Source organism: Trematomus bernacchii, unplaced genomic scaffold, assembly GCF_902827165.1.
Source record: "Trematomus bernacchii unplaced genomic scaffold, fTreBer1.1, whole genome shotgun sequence".
Taxonomy (NCBI): Eukaryota; Metazoa; Chordata; class Actinopteri; order Perciformes; family Nototheniidae; genus Trematomus; species Trematomus bernacchii.
Window position 1 is genome coordinate 2,898,587 of NW_022987611.1, and position 20,642 is coordinate 2,919,228.

The 20,642-nt window shown below is 40.8% G+C and overlaps 2 protein-coding genes across 2 annotated transcripts; both read right to left on the reverse strand.

The window, feature by feature from the left end:
- Window positions 1-1,520: 1,520 nt before the first annotated feature.
- On the reverse strand, window positions 1,521-6,406 carry LOC117483661 (zinc finger protein 567-like). The gene is made up of 7 exons (XM_034132042.1): window positions 6,266-6,406; window positions 5,373-5,575; window positions 5,150-5,251; window positions 4,939-5,034; window positions 4,609-4,719; window positions 4,394-4,517; window positions 1,521-3,875 (listed from the first exon to the last, which is right to left on the reverse strand). The coding sequence occupies exons 1-7, from the start codon at window positions 6,288-6,290 to the stop codon at window positions 1,927-1,929; spliced, it is 2,610 nt and encodes an 869-aa protein (XP_033987933.1). The 5' UTR covers window positions 6,291-6,406; the 3' UTR covers window positions 1,521-1,926.
- Window positions 6,407-8,542: 2,136 nt separating this feature from the next.
- LOC117483642 (ER lumen protein-retaining receptor 2) lies at window positions 8,543-14,062 on the reverse strand. Its single transcript, XM_034132025.1, has 5 exons — window positions 13,511-14,062; window positions 11,953-12,053; window positions 11,617-11,775; window positions 10,644-10,896; window positions 8,543-9,736 (listed from the first exon to the last, which is right to left on the reverse strand). Exons 1-5 carry the CDS (start codon window positions 13,599-13,601, stop codon window positions 9,702-9,704), a joined length of 639 nt encoding a protein of 212 aa, XP_033987916.1. The 5' UTR covers window positions 13,602-14,062; the 3' UTR covers window positions 8,543-9,701.
- Between the last annotated feature and the right edge of the window lie 6,580 nt (window positions 14,063-20,642).

Consider the following 20,642-nt stretch of genomic DNA (forward strand, 5'->3'; position numbering starts at 1 on the left):
TCCTCCTGTAGCCTCGATATTATCCCGACAGGATTTTTCAAAGATGTTTTTCATTGCTTGGCCTCAGATATACTACACATAGTAAACAAGTCTCTCCACTCGGGTGTATTTCCACAGGCCCTGAAAACTGCAGTCATTAAACCGCTCCTAAAAATGCATAACCTAGACGCATCTGTAATGAATAATTACAGGCCAATATCAAACCTTCCTTTTTTAAGTAAATTGATTGAAAAAGTAGTTTTTCAACAGTTGAGTCATTTCATGTTTTTAACTGACGGTTTTGATGTGTTTCAGTCGGGCTTTCAACCTAACCACAGCACTGAGACTGCTCTTGTTAAGGTCTTAAATGACATCCGTTTGAACACAGACAGTGGCAGAATATCAGTGTTAGTATTATCTCAGCGCTGCATTTGACACTGTTGACCACAACATATTGCTAGACCGTCTAGAAAACTGGGTGGGAGTTTCAGGAACAGCTCTAAATTGGTTTAGTTCCTACTTAAAGGACAGAACAAACTTTGTCTCAATAGGCAACTACACATCAGCCTTGACAAATATGACATGCGGGATTCCTCAAGTCTCCATCTTAGGACCTCTGCTTTTTAATATTTATATGCTACCACTGGCTCAAATTATGAAAAACAGCGATCTAAGCTATCGTATCTATGCAGACGATACCCAGATTTATTTTTAAATTCAGAAAGCTGCAGCTAATTCAGAACGCTGCTGCTCATGTCCTCACTAACATTAAAAGAGTGGATCACATCAGTCCAGTTCTGAAGTCTTTACACTGGCTTCCAGTCGGCCAAATAATTGATTTTAAAGTACTATTGCTAGTTTTTAAATCACGAAATGGTTTAGGACCAAAGTATATTAACGATCTCCTGCATAACTATGAACCATCCAGGTGTCTCAGGTCTTCTGGGACGGGTCTGCTCTCGGTTCCGAGAGTAAGAACAAAACATGGAGAAGCAGCGTTTAGCCCCGACAATCTGGAACAAACTGCCTGAATCGTGCACGTCCGCTGAAACTCTGGCTATTTTCAAATCGAGACCGAAAACATATCTTTTTGCCGCTGCTTTTAATTGAGTAGTTCATATTCGTACTGCAGTATGCATTTTATTCATGTATTGTATAACTGTTGTGTTTAATTGATTTATTATCTTTACTTTTGAAATGCCTGTTGTAAAATGCCATTATATAATGTGATTCTGCTGTATTTATTCTTAAACGTCTTTTATTTTATTTTGTAAAGCACTTTGAATTGTCGCGTGCTGAAAGGTGCTATATAAATAAACGTGCCTTGCCTTTTGTCCTATCACCGTTTATATACCAGAAAGGTTGGTCTGACGTTGAACAGTATTTAAAAAGGAAAAAAGGGAAAACAATATAACTTCCAAATAAATAATTTGTTTTCTTTTTTAAAGGTGATAGAATAGAAAAATGTTTTAATTGTGGAACATTCTGTAAGATTTGCTATATAACAAACATTATGAAGATGAAGAAAATAAAAAACCAAATGAGTATTTCACACATTTTATTTGAAATATGACTTTTTGTTCTTTTTTATTTTCCTTTCTTTTTGTACTTAGTCTGTTTACCATTGTATTCCAGGTATCAACGGTTGTCGTGTGTGTATATTGTATGATGTGACGCTCATATTTTCTTAAATAAAGAAAAAATAAATCTTATGTTGGTCTGAGGTCAGACTTATACTACATGGCAGGACAGGCTGGGGCTAGTCAGGTATCATGCTCATTTCAGAAGATATTTCTGCAACATAATATATACATGTTTTTGACGTAATGTTAACACTGTACCCATTCACATTCTGTTAATAATGTAAGGTTGTTTTAAAATGTTTGTAACTACAATTCTGTATACCCTACACATTGTACCTTTAACAAAGCTTTCCTACTATGCAGGTCAATGCGTTACAAATGCATGCACTAGCTTTTTGTGTCTCTGCATGCTGTAGTGCTTGGGGAAAGCCTTGCCACAGATATGGCAAACAAATGGCTTCTCTCCCGAGTGTGTTTTAGCATGAGCATTGAGAAAGCACCTCCTTATGAAGCCCTTTCCACATATGTCACATTTATAAGGTCTCTCTGTAGTATGATGAATGAGAACATGCTTCTTCACTTCAGGAGTCGACCTGAAGTACTTGTCACATTCAGGCACCGTGCATTTGAATGGTCTCTCTCCCGTATGGATTAATTTATGTCTGGCGATTGTTGACGAGGAGACCATCTTTCCACAGTACGGGCACGGATGACGGAACAATTCATTCAAGTGTTTGGTCCTCTGGTGTTTTTTCAGGGCTCCTTTCTCTTTAAAAGATTTCTCACACTCGGGGCAAGAGTATTTCTTCTCATTTCGAGACTCGCTGTGGATCAAGTTGAGGTGGCGCAGCAGGTTAGACTTCTGGGAGAAAGTCTTCCCGCACTCTGCACAAAGGTAAGGTTTCTCTCTTGTGTGGACTCTCTGATGGGAAGTTAGATCTCCGTCTGTTTTGTATCTCAAGCCGCACTGAGCGCACTGGAACGGAAGATGACCCGTATGTTTCCACTCATGTGTGATTAAAACACGCAGCTTAGATACAACCTTCGGACAATAGCTGCATTTAAAAGGCCGGCTGATTTTATGGATGTTTTCACAGTGCCTGGACAAGGGCTTAAAAAGAGTGAAGGTCTCCTCACAGCGGTTACACTGAAAAGGGGTGTGAGAAGCCTTGTGCCTTGCCAATGTCGCTGCATCTCGTAACACCTTCCTACACACACTGCAGTAGAGTTCATTGTGGGTGTGTTTGTGCCTATTCAGGGAAACTTTATACCTGAATGGCTCTTCACATTTGTCACATTTGTAAAGATTCATGGCTTCTTCTGGCTTCTGTAGATCAAACTGTTGCTGACCGTACTCAAAGCAGGTTCTATTGAAATGCTGCCTGAAGGATGAGTAGAGTTTGAACCTGCTGTCGCATCGGGGGCAGGCGTATTCCCCCAAGGGAAAGTGGCTTTTCATGTGGGCTCTCAGGCTTGTATTCACAAGCTCCTGGCAGATAAAACACTGGACTTTCCGAGTCTTTCTTGTAATGCTGGCTTTGATGTCAGAGGTGCCCTGGTTTTTGCTGGTAGACAATATATTTGTAGGACCTATGAAGGAAGTGTCCTCATTTGAGCAGCTAGACGAAGAATCCCCGTCAATAGGACGACTAACAGGAGTCCCAAAGGAAGACCCTTCACCAGAGTAGTTAGACCATGAACCAGCCTCACTAAGACTGCTGCTAGGAGTCTTAAGGCCCAAGTCCTGATCAGAGTAGTAAGACCATGAGTCATCGTCACTGCAATGATTGATAGGAGCCATATATAACGAGTTGCTGAAAATGCCTGACTCCATGTTGTCAGAGGGTTTTGTTTTCCTCGAAGCTGATTTGTAGGCAGGGGGGGCCTCTTTGCAGAGACCTCTCTTCTCTTCCAACAGAATCGTTTTCAGTCGCTTCCCTCTGTTTCGTCTCACAGGCCGAGACTGCATAGGCATGTCCAGTCTTTCAAGCAGGACACTGCAGCGTTTAAGAAGTAGAGGACCATCCTCCACTTGACTTTGAAGGAGGCCTACAGTTTCTTCATGTCTTGTAAAATGTCCCAAAAGCACGTCTGTCTCATTGTCCCCCAGAGTCCAGTTAGTTTCATCAATCTTTAGCTCCCTTGTCCGATCTTCTGTGGTTGCGTTTATTTTTCTCTGTGTGGTATGGGACACTGTTGAATCTGATAACGCCACATTATCCAAGATGTTGGCTTGTGGTTCGTCCGTCTCACTTCGTTGTGAAGCGGGAATTTCCAGAACTGAAATAACTCTGGCGTCTTCCAAGGAACTATCTGAAAAGATTGTATTTTGCAAAAAAACACTTAATTTAAACACTCACTGTTGACAATTATCATTCATTAATCAATGAGTATGCTAAATTAATTATTTACGAGCCAATAGAGAAAGTATGTATATACAAGAAGTGAATCATTCAGAGAAAAACGTGGACTCTGTAAAGCTGCATTCAATTGTTTGGTTTGTTGCATCTTGTTTGCTCACTTAGCATAAAAGCCAGGACTGACATCATCACCTTATAAAGCTCTCAGCCCATTTACAGATGTTTACAGAACAGAGCACTGTGTTCATTTATATGGAATGTTTGTATGAATGAATATGATTTTGTATCTTTGTTAGTTCGGGTTTGGTCTTTACGAGCTTCTGAGAGAAATACCACCTTTAGGCAAGGCAAGTGTCTATACATATTGAATTTCAGTTTTCCCAAAAGCACGAGGGTGAGGAGATCAAATTCAAAGGTCAACCAAACTAAAGCCATGTGTTATAAAAGGTGTCAGTAATAATAAAGGCTTGCCATTGTGATCCAGAAGGCTGAGGTCTTTGTGATACTGCAGCAGGGTTTGCAGCCCCTCGCACTGTGACACAGAATCCATACATTCCCCCAACACTGAGGACACATCGCCAAACGTGGAGGCAACCTGAAGAAAATGAAAAAGAAGCAATGATAAAAGCATGAACATATACAAAATGTTTTTGTCCCGTAACACTGCATGTCTATTCCTAATGTACCTGTTGGAAAGTTTGAAGAGGAAGAATCTGTTCCAGTCTGGACAGAAACGTCCACATCAAGGTTTGAAGTATGTCATCGTATGTGGGACCAAACTGTTCAGGGAAAACTTTCTGAAATAAATGACATTATTTTATCTATTTTTTTAAAAGTGGAAACTATATGAATACCACAATGACTGAGAAGCTAAAATATTTCAAGACACACAATGTAGTCTGATATCAATATAGAGAGACACAGAGTTTACAATCATTCAGTATACATTACAGAGAACACTAAATACACTACTATAATTCTATTATTCAAACAGAGGTCATCCAACAAACACTGACCAGATAGAAGTGTTCTCTTTCATCAGCATTCTTCAGCAAGCTCTTAATTAGATCCACAAATGTTGCGTGTGGCTCCACCGTATTGGCTGCACCAGCCTGCAAAACACAACATTAGCAGTTTTACATTGCCGACTCTAGTGTATGGTTAAGGTCAAACAGAATGATCAGATTTTTTACAAAGTAATCCAAAGTCGCAACACTTCAAACTCACATCCATTGGCCATGCCTCCATGAGCATCTGCACTCTGTCCAGGTGCGGCTGAACCAGCTCTAAGTCAGCAGTGGCTTCATAGTGACATAACCCCAAGACGAGCTGAAACCACATCAGTGTTTCAGAACAGTGGAACAACATACTTCCTCTACAGTTGGCCAAATCTTTTAATGCATTTCTTTGTGCATAACTATTCTTATTAAAAAGAGAAACCCAGTTTCACCTGCGCTCTGAGGCCCAGCAGGAGTTGGGTTCTTTGGTGGGTGCTGAGTAGCTCCGGAATAATGTCTGTAACCATGGAAACAAACTCTTCGAGCATCCCATAATCCGCCACAGTTTTGTGCTGTAGTGTTTGCCAGATGGCCGCTGACAGCAGCCTGACTGGTGGGACGAGGAGTCGCAGGGTGGAGAGTGGCAGCGGGGGGGCTGGAGGGAACATCACATGCTGAGGTCATTACTAAAGAACTGAGAGAACTTCCAAACTCAGGTTCAGCTAAAGCATCAGCTAAATAAACAGAACTTCATGAAACCGACATTTCTGGGATCTGTTGCAGAAGTGAGGAACCTCCATTCAAATCACATTGGCATGGATTACTTAAATATAATATTAGAAGTAAATGTTAAAAGATAGAAAGAGAGATACGCAGGCCCTTCCTCCCTGCAGCAGTCAGACATCACGGCCCCCTGTAGACCCCCGCACATTTAACAACAAAGATAAAAACACCTCTGTGGTGCAATATCACTTCATTATTATTATTACTGGCTCTATCTCTTGGTTAGACTATTCAACTACTTCTGTAAATAACTATGCAATATGTAATTCCACTTTTCCTACTGTTACCTGGCTACAACCATACTTAGGCTACTACATGCTAACCGTATAACAAAAATAATACTGTTGCTGTACTTATTGTTGTCCACCTGGATGTGCAAATTGTAATTTCTGTAATTTCTGTTATTATCTTTAATATGTTATGCATGCTTCTTAATTAAGATGTTTGTTGTTTTGGGAAATCTGGCTGTTAATAAAACGGTACAGTGAAGCCAGGTTTAAGCCAGCGTTAGTTGAACTGTAGTGTTTACCAAGGAAGTAACGTTACTTAAATAGTTACTCACAGCCCTCTGAGACAGGACCCTCCATCCGGGTCACACAGAGCTGAGAAACAGCTGATCGGAGTCTTCTTCTTTCTCTCCTTCTTCTCCTTCTTCTCCTTCTCCTTCTCCTTCTTCTCCTTCTCCTTCTTCTCCTTCTCCTCCTTCTCCTTCTCCTTCTTCTTCTTCTTCTTCTTCTTCTTCTTCTTCTTCTTCTTCTTCTTCTTCTTCTTCTTCTTCTTCTTCTTCGAGGTTTACGAATAGCGCAATACCGCCACCTTCTGGACTGGAGTTTGGATCAGTCGGTTGGCAGATTAAGAAAAAACAGTAAATTGTCTCTAGAATTCTGGTTGTTCTTAAGAACTTTTTTGACCTAATTTCTTCTCGTATCTTTCCTTGAATGAGTGTTGAAAACATCGCCCTTTTTCATTATGCCCCATAATCAGCAAATAATGGTCATGAGATATCAGACATCATTTATCATAATGAAAAGGAGTGTGGGGCTGATCCCCCTGAATTCCATTATCCTCCTCATACCTAGACCATATTGCTGTTCCCATCTTAACTTGAAAATATCTATCAAATAAAAGGTGCAATGCTGTCTCTACATCAGCCAACACTGCCATAACTGAATCTATTTCCAAACAAATGAGTGAATTACATATTATATTGTAACAATGACTTCATAGGCAGCACGCTCACAGACCAAAGGAACTGGTTGACACTTTTAGCAGGGCAGCCCTTTGGTACTGCATGTGATACCCTTAACCTGAGATGCATGCAATATAATCCTATACATCGTTTTTCTCTTGGTAAAAGGCTCTGAATACTGACAGACGTGTGTAGGAAAAGAAATCTAAGTTTTAGATAACAGTGTAGCGGTGGTAGAACAAATGACTTCCTAATTCCACTCTGGAGGAGAACTGCGGTGTCATCACACACTATGTGTTTTAGATCTCTGACTTTAAATCTGTGTTTCATAATCTGTATAAAACACAGATTATGAAACACAGATTTAAAGTACATTGTGCAGAAAATGGTTTGCCTTACGTTTTTTAACTTCAAAATGTTAATTACTGACTTTCATTTTGAAAACCTGAGCAAAGGAATCAATAATCTAAGACATGAGAAAACCCAACTCATTATGAAACAATGTAATGTATCATTCTTATTTTAATAACAGTGTACAGGAGTGAACATTTTCCCAATTCATCTTTATATCTCACATTTGCCCTGGCTCTTAAGCAAGCAGATTTATAAACAGCTACAGATTAAGCAGTAAAATGTTGTTACTAAAATATTAAAATGATATCCATTCAATCTGTTTTTGATTCAAATTAATAATGAAATAAAATGTTCTAATGATTATTTCTGGAATATGTTCTACACATTATAATTATTTATTTCGTCATGCCGTACGGAGATAAAAGAAACAATAGTGACAAATACAGTACATGTTGCATGATCTGCAAATAAAGAGAAAGAGAATTACAAATATCAGTCACAACTGAATTGGTTTGCAGGGTTAGAGAAAGGACTTTGTAAGTGTAGCTTTGCACGGTACCAATGACTTCAGACTGGAACCACAGCAGATTCTTTTATATCTTATTTGGCTACTAAGGAAAGTAGCTCAAACTACTTTGTTAAATGTCAACCAAAAATGCCACTGCTCATGAAGTCAGCTTTGGTTTTGTACACCAGTGTGTGGTAGTGGCAGGGGATTGGACTACAGAATGAAAGCCATGGCCAAATCAAAGTTTGAACGTATTTCATTAGGAAAGAGATATAAAAACTGTTGTAATCAGAACACAGCCTTGCTTTATTAGCTTGTTTATAGATTACACATTTAGCACCGTCCTACACTCATACATAATCCAGATTCACTGTTTTAATAATGGTGCATGTCAGGATGCATCTGAACACTGACAAATTGGAAAACAAAGGTGTCGTGCTGTTTTAAGATGAGAAGGAGCGGGGTTGGGAAGAAGCTCTCTGAGCTCTGCTACAGGATAGATGAGCCGCTGCTAGCATAACCCTAACCTGAACCTGGGAGCTTTAGCAGCAGTGTGTGTGTAATGCAGCAGTGTGTGTGTAATACAGCAGTGTGTGTGTAATGCAGCAGTGTGTGTGTAATGCAGACATCAGGTTTGACAAGAATGTGTGTGCTGAAAGAAAGGGCTATCTCTGGTTCTTTTGCATCAATTGAAATATGTTGTGTTAACTCTACATGGAGAGTCCAGAGAGGTTTAGGGCTGCAATAGTAAATGAGTGGGAACATATTTGTAACGATAGACTGAGACAAATGTTTCCCATCAATTCTTTATTTGTGGTGGCAAGATCATGCAGAAGCTCTGGTTAGAAATGAAAAGCAAACTTGGAATGATGCATATCAAATCAAATAGAAGCAGATAAATCTTGAGAACCTTTTCAGATTCAGTGTAACAGTGATGGTGTGCTCTGTTCAAATGAAGCACAGCTACAGACTGTTCATATTAAACCAAGAAAGAAATCATAAATATATCTGCTCCCGAGAGGACAATTAAAGACTTTCAATCCAGTTGTGAGTTCACATTCAGCACATAACCAGTGAACTCACTTAAAGGAGCCCATGTGGTATACTTACAGGTGATACATACTGCGCCTGCTGGGTAGTAAAAGGACCTTTTTAATGAAGAAAGACATTTACAGTGATAGAAGTTCATTGGTGTCTTTTCAACCCTTTACTTTGTTTTACACAGAAACCACGTATATCAGTCCATTTTTAGGGCCCTGCCAAAAGATCCTTCTTTTGGAAAGGAAAATGTTAAATGATGGTATCTGCGTGTAAATGTATTTTCTACCAAGGGACACTAAAACGGATATTCTTTATACATGGGAATGCATAGTGACCAAAAACAGAAGAGCTAAACATGAGTCATTTGACCAGCAAAGTTATGAGGATTCTACAAATCCTCCTCAAACTGATTCAGGAAAAACAATGCACATTTATTTTGATTGCAAATACTATGACAAACGCTTGAGTCAGTAATATCCCACCACAAAAAGTCTGCTTCAATATCATACAATGCCAAATTATAGGCAATTATACATCTTCAGTAATGTGTCAAATCTTCAAAGAACACATTTTTCTGTAGAAAACTTCTCAAGTTTTTTTTCGTTCTTTATACAGAGTAATAAAAAAAGTTAAGGCAAGGTGCGTCAAACAGAAATCCGAAGGCCATGGACCAGCCTCTGCAGGAGTTCTGATCCACTGACTCTGGAGAGGGAGAAGGTGCAGCCAGCAGCCCATCCGCTCTCTGTCTCAGGCATCTTACACTGGCAGGAGGGGAAGAGGAGGAAGCGGTGGTGGTGGGGGTGGGGTGGGGGTGGGGTGGGGTGGGGTGGGGGGTGGTCCACTACCACCCGTCCTCCCCTCATATCCTCCCCTCTGTCCGTCTGCCTAAACACTCCTCTTTGGCACCTAAGCTGGCAGACTCAGCTTCTTCCCTTTCAGCACTGAAACAAGAGCATTCAACACAGTGTTATTGCAGCTTCAGGACGAAGGATCTTTGTATAAGCTCTGCCCAGACTCATCCCCCGCAGCAGCGTTGAGCTGAGGAAGGACTTTAACCTTCTTTCTCTAGCTTTCTATCTTCATGGAACAATTGAGCACGCCAAAATGTAATAATCATCTCCTCTCCCCCGGCCGTTCAGATCAGGTTTAACTTTTAAATTCAGACACGTTAGCTTCTATAACCTGATCTGAACCGCGACATTGTTTCTGAGACGTGGTGCTACTGTGAAATACATTGAATTACATTTATCAATGCCATTTAGTTCTACACTCATTACATGAATGAAAACGTTATCATGCCTACTGGATAGTCTAGGGGTGTATATAGATTTCAAGATGATGACATTTGACTTGACAGTGGTCACTCTTCAATTTGCTGAATAGCCCCACAGTAAAAAGTGCTTTGAGTTAGGGCTGTGCAATTAATCGTATTTTAATCTCGATTACGATTTTGGCTTGCAACGATTACGAAAACAACGTAATCGAAATAAAACGATTATTATTTTTATAAAAAAAAAAAAATGTAAATTTTTTTTTTTTTTTTTCTTGCTTTTTCAGTTGAATTATAATTAAAGTTCAGGGTAATCAACTGTTAAAAACATACTGTTCACATTTTTGTTTCAATAAATGGATGTTTTCAAAGTAAATGGATAATCGTTTTTAATAATCGTGATATCAATTATTTACCAAAATAATCGTGATTAGGATTTTTGCCATAATCGCACAGCCCTACTTTGAGTTGATTCACAGTTAAGTAACCACTGATTCTAAAGCAGAAGCAAAAGAAAAAAACTCTGTCCCAGTTTTATCAAAATAAGACAAAATAAGACAAAATGCAGCAGCACTCACCTTTTGTTACATAAAGATAGAAGAAGTCGCAGTAGAGGATGGTTTGCACCACCCCGGCAACAATGGCGATCATGTCGAAAAAACCCTCAAAGTAGAACCTCCATATCCAGTTTATGAGGTACAGCGCTCTGTACAGGCCCAGGAAGAACAGGTAGTGGGTGGTGATGGTCTCTGCCTCCCCCGTCTTGCTGATCATGAAAAGCTGAGGCAGGATGGCCACCGACTCCAGGTAGATGGAGAATGTCCAGAGAATCTGAGCCAGACAGAGACAGTGTTTGTGGGAAATAATGGTGCACAGATGTCCGAGGTAAACCAGCACTGATAGGTATTCACTGACTTCAAATACATGTGCATACTTTTCCTGTAGGTTCCAAGAATCCTGCTGGGGCCCTAGCAAAAATAACTATAGTAGTAAATTAAGTTCAACTACACAAAGCTTTAGGCTTAGGTACGCTACTGGACTGCAAATGTGTGCTTCGTATTTTAATTTGAACATGCAAATCTCAGTGCAAAAAACCTTGAGCAACAGCGAGCCATTGTGTTGCCATTGTGTTACATTAGCAGTACAGTGTTGTGTCTCTTAACACTTGAAGCTAATATAAATGGTTTACTGGCTGTTAGGGGCTGTGTGCAAGAGGGTAACCAAACTGTGTGTAGGCCTACATATGTTCTCTTCATTCTAGAGTTCATGTTCTTTCTTTCTGACAAACCTGCACTGTGTGTTAAAATACACCAACATATGTGTGTGTGCTTAACATGTCATGTTTATACTATCTTTCCTATGCCCTTGAGTGAGTGAGTGAGTGAGTGAGTGAGTGAGTGAGAAAGCAAAGACAGAGCAATGTATGTTCACAGACATGAGAGAGCCAAATGTGTGTTTGACTGAGACCCAGAGATGACCTGTTGCAGAATAAATGACATTCAAAAACAGAAGCAGCTCTGCTGTATGGGGGGGGGGGGGGGGGTATCTTACCTCTAGAGGAGAGAAGTCATGATTCACTAGGAAAGCCAGGCCACCAACAGGGACTACCAGGAACTCCACTCTGAATGTGTCATGGTTCCCATCATAGGTCGCCTTGAACTTCATGTAAATCAGGTACACAGTGGCGTACGCACAGCCAATGTAGATGACCTGAAAGACAGACAGAAGCATGAGAGGAAAGTATCCACTTGTTCCAGTGTGTACTGACCCGTCATACAATCAAGTAGTAACACGACATGTGTTCCTTTAGCAAACACAGGTGTGGTGTAAGGCCTGAACACTGTATTTAGTTGAACAGGATATAAGAGTGAGAGCGGGGTGTCTCACCTTCATGGTGGTGTTGTAGAGAGAGATGAAGGAGGTGAGGAGGTCCAGGTAGCGGCTGGTGAACACCAGGGCAAACAGAACCTGACTCTTCCCAGAAATACCTGAGGAGACAGCAGAGGGCATTCAAAACATTCTGACGTCCCAGAATCCTTAACATGTGACTGATTTCTGTTTGAAGGAAGCAGATGTAGCTCACCCCGGTAAATGCACACAGTAAGGTTAGTGGAGTGCTTAAACTTCAAGGAATAACACATCATTAGCAACATCTTCATTCAAACACTATTGTGTTTGATCAGGTTCCCAAAGTGAACCAGCAACATGTGACTGGGAAACACAGCTTTTCATTTGTTCAGAATACAACGTCCCCTTCCTGCAGCCAGCCTCATACAGACAGTACATATTAAATATCAAAGACTAAGATAACAAAATCTTAAAAAATAAAACTTAACATTTGCTTGGAAAAAGTGAGTTTATTATTCTGGTTCTCTGGCATGTAATGGTAGTTATTTTAGTTCAGGAGCATGTTATATTAAGAAGTTACACTGTCACTCTTTAATAAGCAGTTAGTACCTACAGCCTCTGCTTCCCAGGTCCCTGTCAGACTGGGGGGGGCATCAGAGATCGCTACATTATAGGTAGCTAAATATAGTTGTTATACACTATTCACACCGCTGGTTTCATCCAGTGTGTTTCTGGTCCAACATGAAACACATATTAACTGCACAACATTATATTGCACTAGTTTATTTCTACTCTGTTTGTTCTTATTTTATTGTCTTATGTCTTATATATTTATGTTGTATGGTTGGAGGAGCCTAGGACTTGAGATTGCCATTGCTATAACTAAACTGTAGTCACTGTTCATATGACCATAAAGCCCTTGACTCTGTAATATCTCCTCTCAGGCTCCCCTGTAATGACATAACTCAGGTGACTGTCTGTATCACTGATGCAGCCTCACCTTTGGTCTTTGGAAGAACACAGCCAAGTTTCCTCCTGATAACAACCTGTAGCACGATCTTTCCCCCTGCTCGTGTCCCCTGCCTGTGTCCCCCTCTGACGCTGCAGCTGTCAGCCTGGTGCTGGGTGCTGCCACACTGAGCGGACACACTGAGCGGACACACCGGCCGGCAGTGACCGGGGCCGGGGTGAGACATCAAGCTAGCAAAGTTTGGTCCAACTGAAAGGCCAAACTAAGACCCGCTGCATGTGGCCCTCTGGTCCCCTGTCCCTCCCTCCCTCAGGTTGTTGGGGCCCGCTGCGGGTCCAGGCTAGCTACACATCTGATGCTAGCTACACATCTGATGCTAGCTGGACGCCACAGCTGCTTTTTCTTGACTTTAGCTTTTATTACGACTCCCTTACAACCAGTCGAGTTAATGTCTCTCTGTTGGCTGACGTCAGGGTGAGCTGCCAGCTGGCTAACGTTGGTTAGCTTAGGACTGGCTGTGGCTCCTAACAACATCACAGGACAAGCTACACAGCCCTCACAACTGTGGCTGCACACACACTACAGACACACCGGACACACTGTGAGCGAGGGTACATGACGACTTACCGGCACAAGACCTGGTTTTCCATATTTTTAGCAGCAGGATGATGATGGCTGCTAGGTGGGAGAGATCGCCGGTTAGCCTGAAAACGTTCATGTTTATGGCAGCTCCAGCAGAGGAAAACCGATTGAAAACTCTTTAAATAGTTCAGTTAGTCTCCGGTCACGATTAATTTAGGAGCTGACAGCGTTGAATGACACCGTGACAGCAGAATAAACAGATTCTGGCTTCAGAAGATGGGAAAATGGCGAGCAATGTGCGACGTGGCCTGGGGAGGTGTCCGATACAACAGCAGCCAATCCGAGACGAGAAACGTTCGTGCGTTTAGCCAATCAGAAGAACAGGATGAATCATTTGCATACATTAGCTGCATGCCAAGTCGCTTAACTTGCATCCCTGCGTCCATCACTTGTGTATTTTCCTTGCGTCTGTAGGGTGGATCTCAAGTTAGGCTACTTATTTTTCTTTTCCTCGCTTCTCGGTCCTCAGTATCACCGGAAGTTGATCTTTCTGCGCCATCTTGAGCATGGATGTATAATAAGAACTGGGTTGCGGTCGAATAGTCCGTTTTGCTTAGGAACCTTCCTAACAGAGTGAAATGACCCGGAAGTACCTCAGTGGCAGCCATGATAAGTGCCGTTCGAATTCTCTAGGGCTGCGTTTCACTTCGGTTAAATGGATTCCTTGCGTCCCTCACTTGCGTCGTTTCCCTGCGACTAGTCCCTCCCACCAGGGAAGCATGGAGAGACGCAAGGAAACCACGAGAAGCAGGGAAATGAGTTTTAAGAGCAATGGGACGTCCTTTCCTCCGGAGCGTCACGTGAAGCGACGTCCGTTTGTGATGACGCTGCACAGCTGTTCGTCTGACAGCAGGGTTGCGGTCGAATAGTCCAAAAATCAGCTCCTAAGTTCTAACCCTATCGTCTATTCCTTGACCTCTGAGTGAAACGTCACGGGGTTAAGGGATAGTGGATAGGAGAATTCAAAAGGATTTAGGGGAAGAGACTGCGGTACTTTAGAGAATCCGACTGCACTTTCACTATCCAACGTGTTTATGATGCGCCAGCGGATGTCATAAATGTGCGTCTGCTGCTGTGGGGAAACTATGGAAACTACAGTTTTCTATACAGTGGACTACAACATGGATGTTTAATAAGAACGAGGGACTACTGTAAACTCATCTCGAGACTCTGCACCGTGCTCTGATGCTGTTGTTTTATGCTTTATGAACAGAGAAACATATTCTTCATGACCAAAGTTGGAATTGAAATAAAAAGGAAAGTGAAACTTATGCTCGTCACCCTCTCCCTCCGGTCCACATTAATACAAATGATCCCAATACGTATGATTGTATGAAAAGATCTTAAAATCAATACAAATGTATTTATTATAAACGTTAGTCCTTAACATCTATCACTGTGTATATCACCATTCAAACATCTTTTAAAAGTTGAACAAACCCCACAGCTCAGTAAAGACTGTGAAATGTTGACTTTATTTGATCATTTCAGTAAAAACTAACGTTCATATTTCTCTTTTTGATTATAATACGGATGAACGTTCAAAACAAAGCACTTTGGCAACTTACCACATACGTTTTAAAATGCTTAATAAGCACCGTAACTTTCATGATATCATTTGTCGTTCATAATCGGTTGTTTCCGTGAACGGCCGAATGTTGTGTGACGGCAAATGCCGCGGCCGCAAGGCATTGTGGGGCAGCATTTTCTCCTCTCCTTTCGGCTAGGGAGGTCCAGTGGTTCCTAAACTAAAGGAGGTTATAAAGGAAGTTTGAAACCTCCTTTCCTTTCATCTAGAGAATTCGAACGGCATTTATCATGGCTGCCACTGAGGGACTTCCGGGTCATTTCACTCCGTTAGGAAGGTTCCTAAGCTAAATGGACTATTCGACCGCAACCCAGCTCTGTCCCCGTTATTTTCAATATGGTCTAGCTGCGGCCACGGACAGTACACGACACTACACGACACGCCCACTACACGACACGCCCACCTGACACGACACTACGGTGGCTGAGAGACATTACCGTACATGGCAGATTAAAAGCGAATTGACGACACTTATTATTATTGAGATCGTACATGGCAGATTAAAAACGAATTGCAAATGTTATTGTAGCATTTTAAGCAACTATTAGGCAAATAAATTAATAACCTAGTCTATCCGTTTGAGACACAACAGTATAACTTTCAACCCAAATCATTTTGTCAACAAACGGTGGTTTAGTCAACTTTTTTTTAATATATAAAATAGGTATTAATGAGATGATCTATTGATTATGTTTGTCTAACTGCTACACATGTATTTTATACATAAATGTAGATATTTGTGAACATCTAAATATAGTTGTTAAAGGTTTTAAGATATACATTATCACATCATGGGGTCATTAAGGAACAAATTAGGAGGGCCAGTCAGGCCACTAATGAGCTCAATCATTCACATGTATTATTATTACTTTATAAATTAAAAGTACTAGGGGTCTATTACAAAACCTTTGAAGGAATCGCATAAATTAAAATAAATGTATGGCAAGTATGATCAAATTAACATAATGTCAAGATATAGCCAATAGACAATCAACATGCTTTGAATATAAAGGAAGAAGAACAATAAACAGATGAACATTTAGGTTTTATGTGTAAATTGTGAACAAACCATCTTAATACATCTGGCAGTCTAAGACAGCAAACTAAGCTTCTTTAACTGCTGCTAGAACACTGTTTTACCATGGGGTATTTCTAACAAGACCAAAAAGATATACAAGGCTTCCAAAACAGAAGAAACCAACTCAATACAGTATTTTAATTTCCTTCAAAACGACAAAAGCACTAATAAAAACCAAATAACAATAACATAAAGGAAAAGTAATTGAAGTGGTTGCCTGTTGTAAATACCTTGGTATCTGGCTTGATGATTGTCTCTTCTCTAATAAGTCAAAGATATGTTTACTGTATATTATAAAAATGCTTGTCATGTAGGCATACTGGAGATGGGAAGGCTTTAGTCAGTGTTGTAGCTGAGATTCTTACCGTTCCAATGATGTATTAATAATAACTTGGATTTATATAGCGCCTTTCATGAGACCCAAGGTCGCTTTAAAAAGAACAGGAGTAGAAACAAACATAACAAAAGGCAGTTAGACGAACAGTTAGACAGACAACACAAATAGATTTGGGGCCAAAGACCTTGGCAGACTTGAGGGCCCTTTTGAAGGCGTCAAGCGTGGGGATGTTGCAAATCTCCGCAGGGAGAGCGTTCCAGAGAGTGGGGGCTGCCATACTGAAGGCTCTGTCCCCGAAGGATCGCAGGTTGGTGCGGGGGGCCAGAGTCTGAAGACCGCAGGTTCCGGGGTAGGGCATGTGGGAATTGTATTGATTTGATACAAGCAAGCCAGTGTTTCATTGTGTACTTTCAACTACAGTATATGGTCCGGCAAGTTCAGCATGCACTGCATTCACTGTGGTGAATATACAATAAGACACTGATACCGTTTTCCTCAATGAACATTTATTGAACAGAACATCATGTGAAAAATGTTCCTTTTTAGTTGTAGGCTACAAAAACAACATGTTGTGGTTTTGCGCTTTGACATCAAAATGTTGGGGGCTGTGGAAATATTGTGCCATGTTGCTGCAGCAGCCGGAGCCATCACTGGAGCGGCCGTCGGAGCCATCACTGGAGCGGCCGTCTGGGCCATCACTGGAGCGGCCGTCGGGGCCATCACTGGAGCGGCCGTCGGGGCCATCACTGGAGCGGTCGTCGGGGCCATCACTGGAGCGGTCGTCGGGGCCATCACTGGAGCGGTCGTCGGGGCCATCACTGGAGCGGCCGTCGGGGCCATCACTGGAGCGGCCGTCGGGGCCATCACTGGAGCGGCCGTCGGGGCCATCACTGGAGGAGTCGTTGTGGTTGCTGGGGCCGCCGCCAACGTAGTTGGATGTTCAGTGCAGCAGTTTTTAAAGTGACTAATAAACATCTCCTTTCTCCCAATGATTCTTGGGCCACAGTGATAATGGCTGCTGGCCACACATTTGAGATGGCATTTATAAACATTATAACCTAAAAAGAGACAGAAAGTGGTTTAGAGGATTCTAGAAACAAACCAACATGAATTTCTTGTAAATATGCAATTTGAAACAAGGTGTTTGTGCGAGAGCAATAAATAATCATGTCACCAACAATAATATTTTTGCCTATAAACTGATTTTTTGCAGATTGAATGTGTGATTATGCTCATATTGTGCCTACCCCAAATAAGGATATTTTTCCAGCATTATTAACACTTCATAACCTGAATATAAATCTAATTTTTAATGTTCAATTTATAATTCAAAATTAATTTACACCAAGGATGTCCTGGGGCACAGAAATAACACATGTATCCATAATGTGTGAGGCATTAAACACATCTAACAAGTAACATGTAATGTAATGTGATGAAGTATACAATGATCATATAGAATTATAGATGTACTTACCTCCATATTTCACAAGTGCCCTCTGGTGGCTCTGCAAATGAGCCATCAGACCAGGGTATGACCCGGTCCTTTCACAAAATGGACACTGGAAGGTGTCCGAGTCCAATTTGTTGAGCTCTGGGCGTGCTCCATCACGGAGTGTTGTGTTGTTTGTCTATAGGTGAATAAAATAGAATACAATTTCAGTGACTTTAATATTGGAAATAGTTAACTCCTTAAACAAGCAGCAATGGACTGGCCTGTATAATCCTATGGGACAAAGCTGGTCATACTTCCTCACTTTCAGAAGGTAACCCTTTAACTGCCAGCGCCACCATTTGGTAGAGCACATTTTGTGTCTTGATATCTTGTTGAAAAAAAAAAAAGTTTAACTCCATCTGATTCAGCCAGCTCTACCTTTTTGGTTGACATGTTATGCACAAAACAACCTCTAGATGTCACTGTGGTTCGAACAGAAAGCCCTTCAGCTAGTTTAAATCTTTATATATACAGTACGGTCTATGGTTTAAATGTCAGGCCTACAGCATGGTCACAAACCCCATCTAAAAACAGAGGCCTGATTGCATCCACCTGGGTTACTTGGCTCTACCCAATAACTATATATCATTTAACTTTAAACCACACTTAAAATAACAATATAATTATACATATGTCAGTATAGCAGCTAATACATGTTTTTTTTTTTAAAACATTCAAATGTGAAAGACACCTTCAATGAATATTTAAAATCAGATTCTTGTAAAAATGCGAGTACATGCATTGTTCCATCTGTCAAGCTAAAATATATACATATATCTTAGCTCTTAGCTTGACATGCTAACTGAACGAGCATGTTCAGTTAGCATATATGCTAACTGAACGTCGAGCATGTCAAGCTAAGAGCTAAGATATATATATATTTATATGTATTCCATTCCTTTACATTTAATATTTAAAATACAAATTAGCTAAATAAACACAATTACACTGCGCTAAACAGCCACATCGACAAACAAACGAGAACCTAAATAGTATGTAATTATATCTAAAACCACAATACGTTAATTACCTGTACTCGGTGCGCCATATTGTTTGTCTGTTCTCTGAACCTCATGTCTCTTTAAATATCCTTGCATCAGCGTCAGTGTCGTCAATTCGCTTTTAATCTGCCATGTATGGTAATGTCTCTCAGCCACCGTAGTGTCGTGTCAGGTGGGCGTGTCGTGTAGTGGGCGTGTCGTGTAGTGTCGTGTACTGGCCGCGGCCGCAGCTAGACCCTTCTCGTTATTTTCACAAACACCCCCGCCTCTGTTAGTACACATTTACTGACACAAACATTTGTATCATCTGTTGTAGACCCAAATAAATCAAATCAAATAAGAACTCATTCTCAAAATGTATAAACGAACATTAGTTAGATTAATATTGATTAGAGTGCACAATAGAAATAAAATAATTGAGAGAAGAAAAAGAGATATGTTATCTATCAAAACCCAGTTAGATTAACATTCATTGGATTGCACACTTTGTTTGTTTGTGTGGATATGTAGCAAATTAACATTTTAAATAGCACTTAATGACTGACTGAATGGAAATGACAATAAATGAAAATGTAAAACGAAAAAAGCGATCATGAAAATGTTTCCAAAAAATGAATAAAATAATTTTTGACCACTTTGTTGTTCAGATATATCACATATTTGTAACTAAATGATGCATTCATTGAAACAAAACACAGTATAAACTGAGGAGTGAGCCCCTTAAGGTTCATGTATTTTCTTCACTCCGCTGGGAAACTCTGCTCTCATGTCAAGAAGCATCAGATCAGTGCATGCGCTGCATCGTCCAATCAGTGAGCGATACACAGTAAGGGGGCGGGGCGAGTATCTGAGGATTTCATCGAAGGATGGTCTGGTGGTTCCTCGATTATAGCTCCTCCATTATCGCTCCTCGCTCCTCGATCCTCGATCCTCGGTCCTCCGGCAAAAATAAGGCCATAGAGTGGCGAAGTCCCTCCCACTTACTTCCGGGGTATGGGACCTTATTCCGGAAAAGTTATGCATTGAAGTCAATGGGGAGAGAAAACTTATCTTTCGATCCCGTTTGAATTGTGCCATGAATTACACATATGATGTTTGTCAATCTTAAAAAATCATTTCCATGTCAAAAAAGTCACAGTTTGTCTTAAAACTGTTGAAATATAAGACTTTGAAAAATACGAAACTAGAAAGACTACAAATCCCAGAGTCGCGTAAGTGATGTCACAATTGAGACACTACGATACACGTATAATACCGTATATATACGATCAGCGCCATATAGATAGAATCTATCTATATGGCGCCATATAGATAGAATCTATCTATATGGCGCTGGCTAAGATAAGATAACTTTGTGCCTGTGTGCTTAGTACCAGGTTGTTATTATACCAGCAATGGGTCTTGCTCGTTCTTTCGCTTCCCGTCTGATGAAAGAGGAGTGTGTGGATCAAGTTAGCTACCTAGCTAGTAGCTAGCACGTTAGTTAGCATTACAGCCTTGTCATTTTTATTAGCCTTAACATGAAGTAACATTAAGTAACCCAAAATGTTAAACAGTAAGAGTAGTAGTCATATTTCGTGAACCCTTTGAATAGTACTGTCACCGGTGTGATCATTCT

Coding starts and splice junctions, on each gene's coding strand:
- LOC117483642 (XM_034132025.1), bottom strand. CDS start 13,601: ATGAACGTTTTCAGGCTAACCGGCGATCTCTCCCACCTAGCAGCCATC. Junction 11,776..11,952: donor TCTACAACACCACCATGAAG/GTGAGACACCCC, acceptor TCTGTCTTTCAG/GTCATCTACATTGGCTGTGC. Junction 10,897..11,616: donor ATGACTTCTCTCCTCTAGAG/GTAAGATACCCC, acceptor TGTCTGGCTCAG/ATTCTCTGGACATTCTCCAT.
- LOC117483661 (XM_034132042.1), bottom strand. CDS start 6,290: ATGGAGGGTCCTGTCTCAGAGGGCT. Junction 5,252..5,372: donor TGCTGGGCCTCAGAGCGCAG/GTGAAACTGGGT, acceptor ATGTGGTTTCAG/CTCGTCTTGGGGTTATGTCA. Junction 3,876..4,393: donor CAGCCTTCTGGATCACAATG/GCAAGCCTTTAT, acceptor CAATCTTTTCAG/ATAGTTCCTTGGAAGACGCC.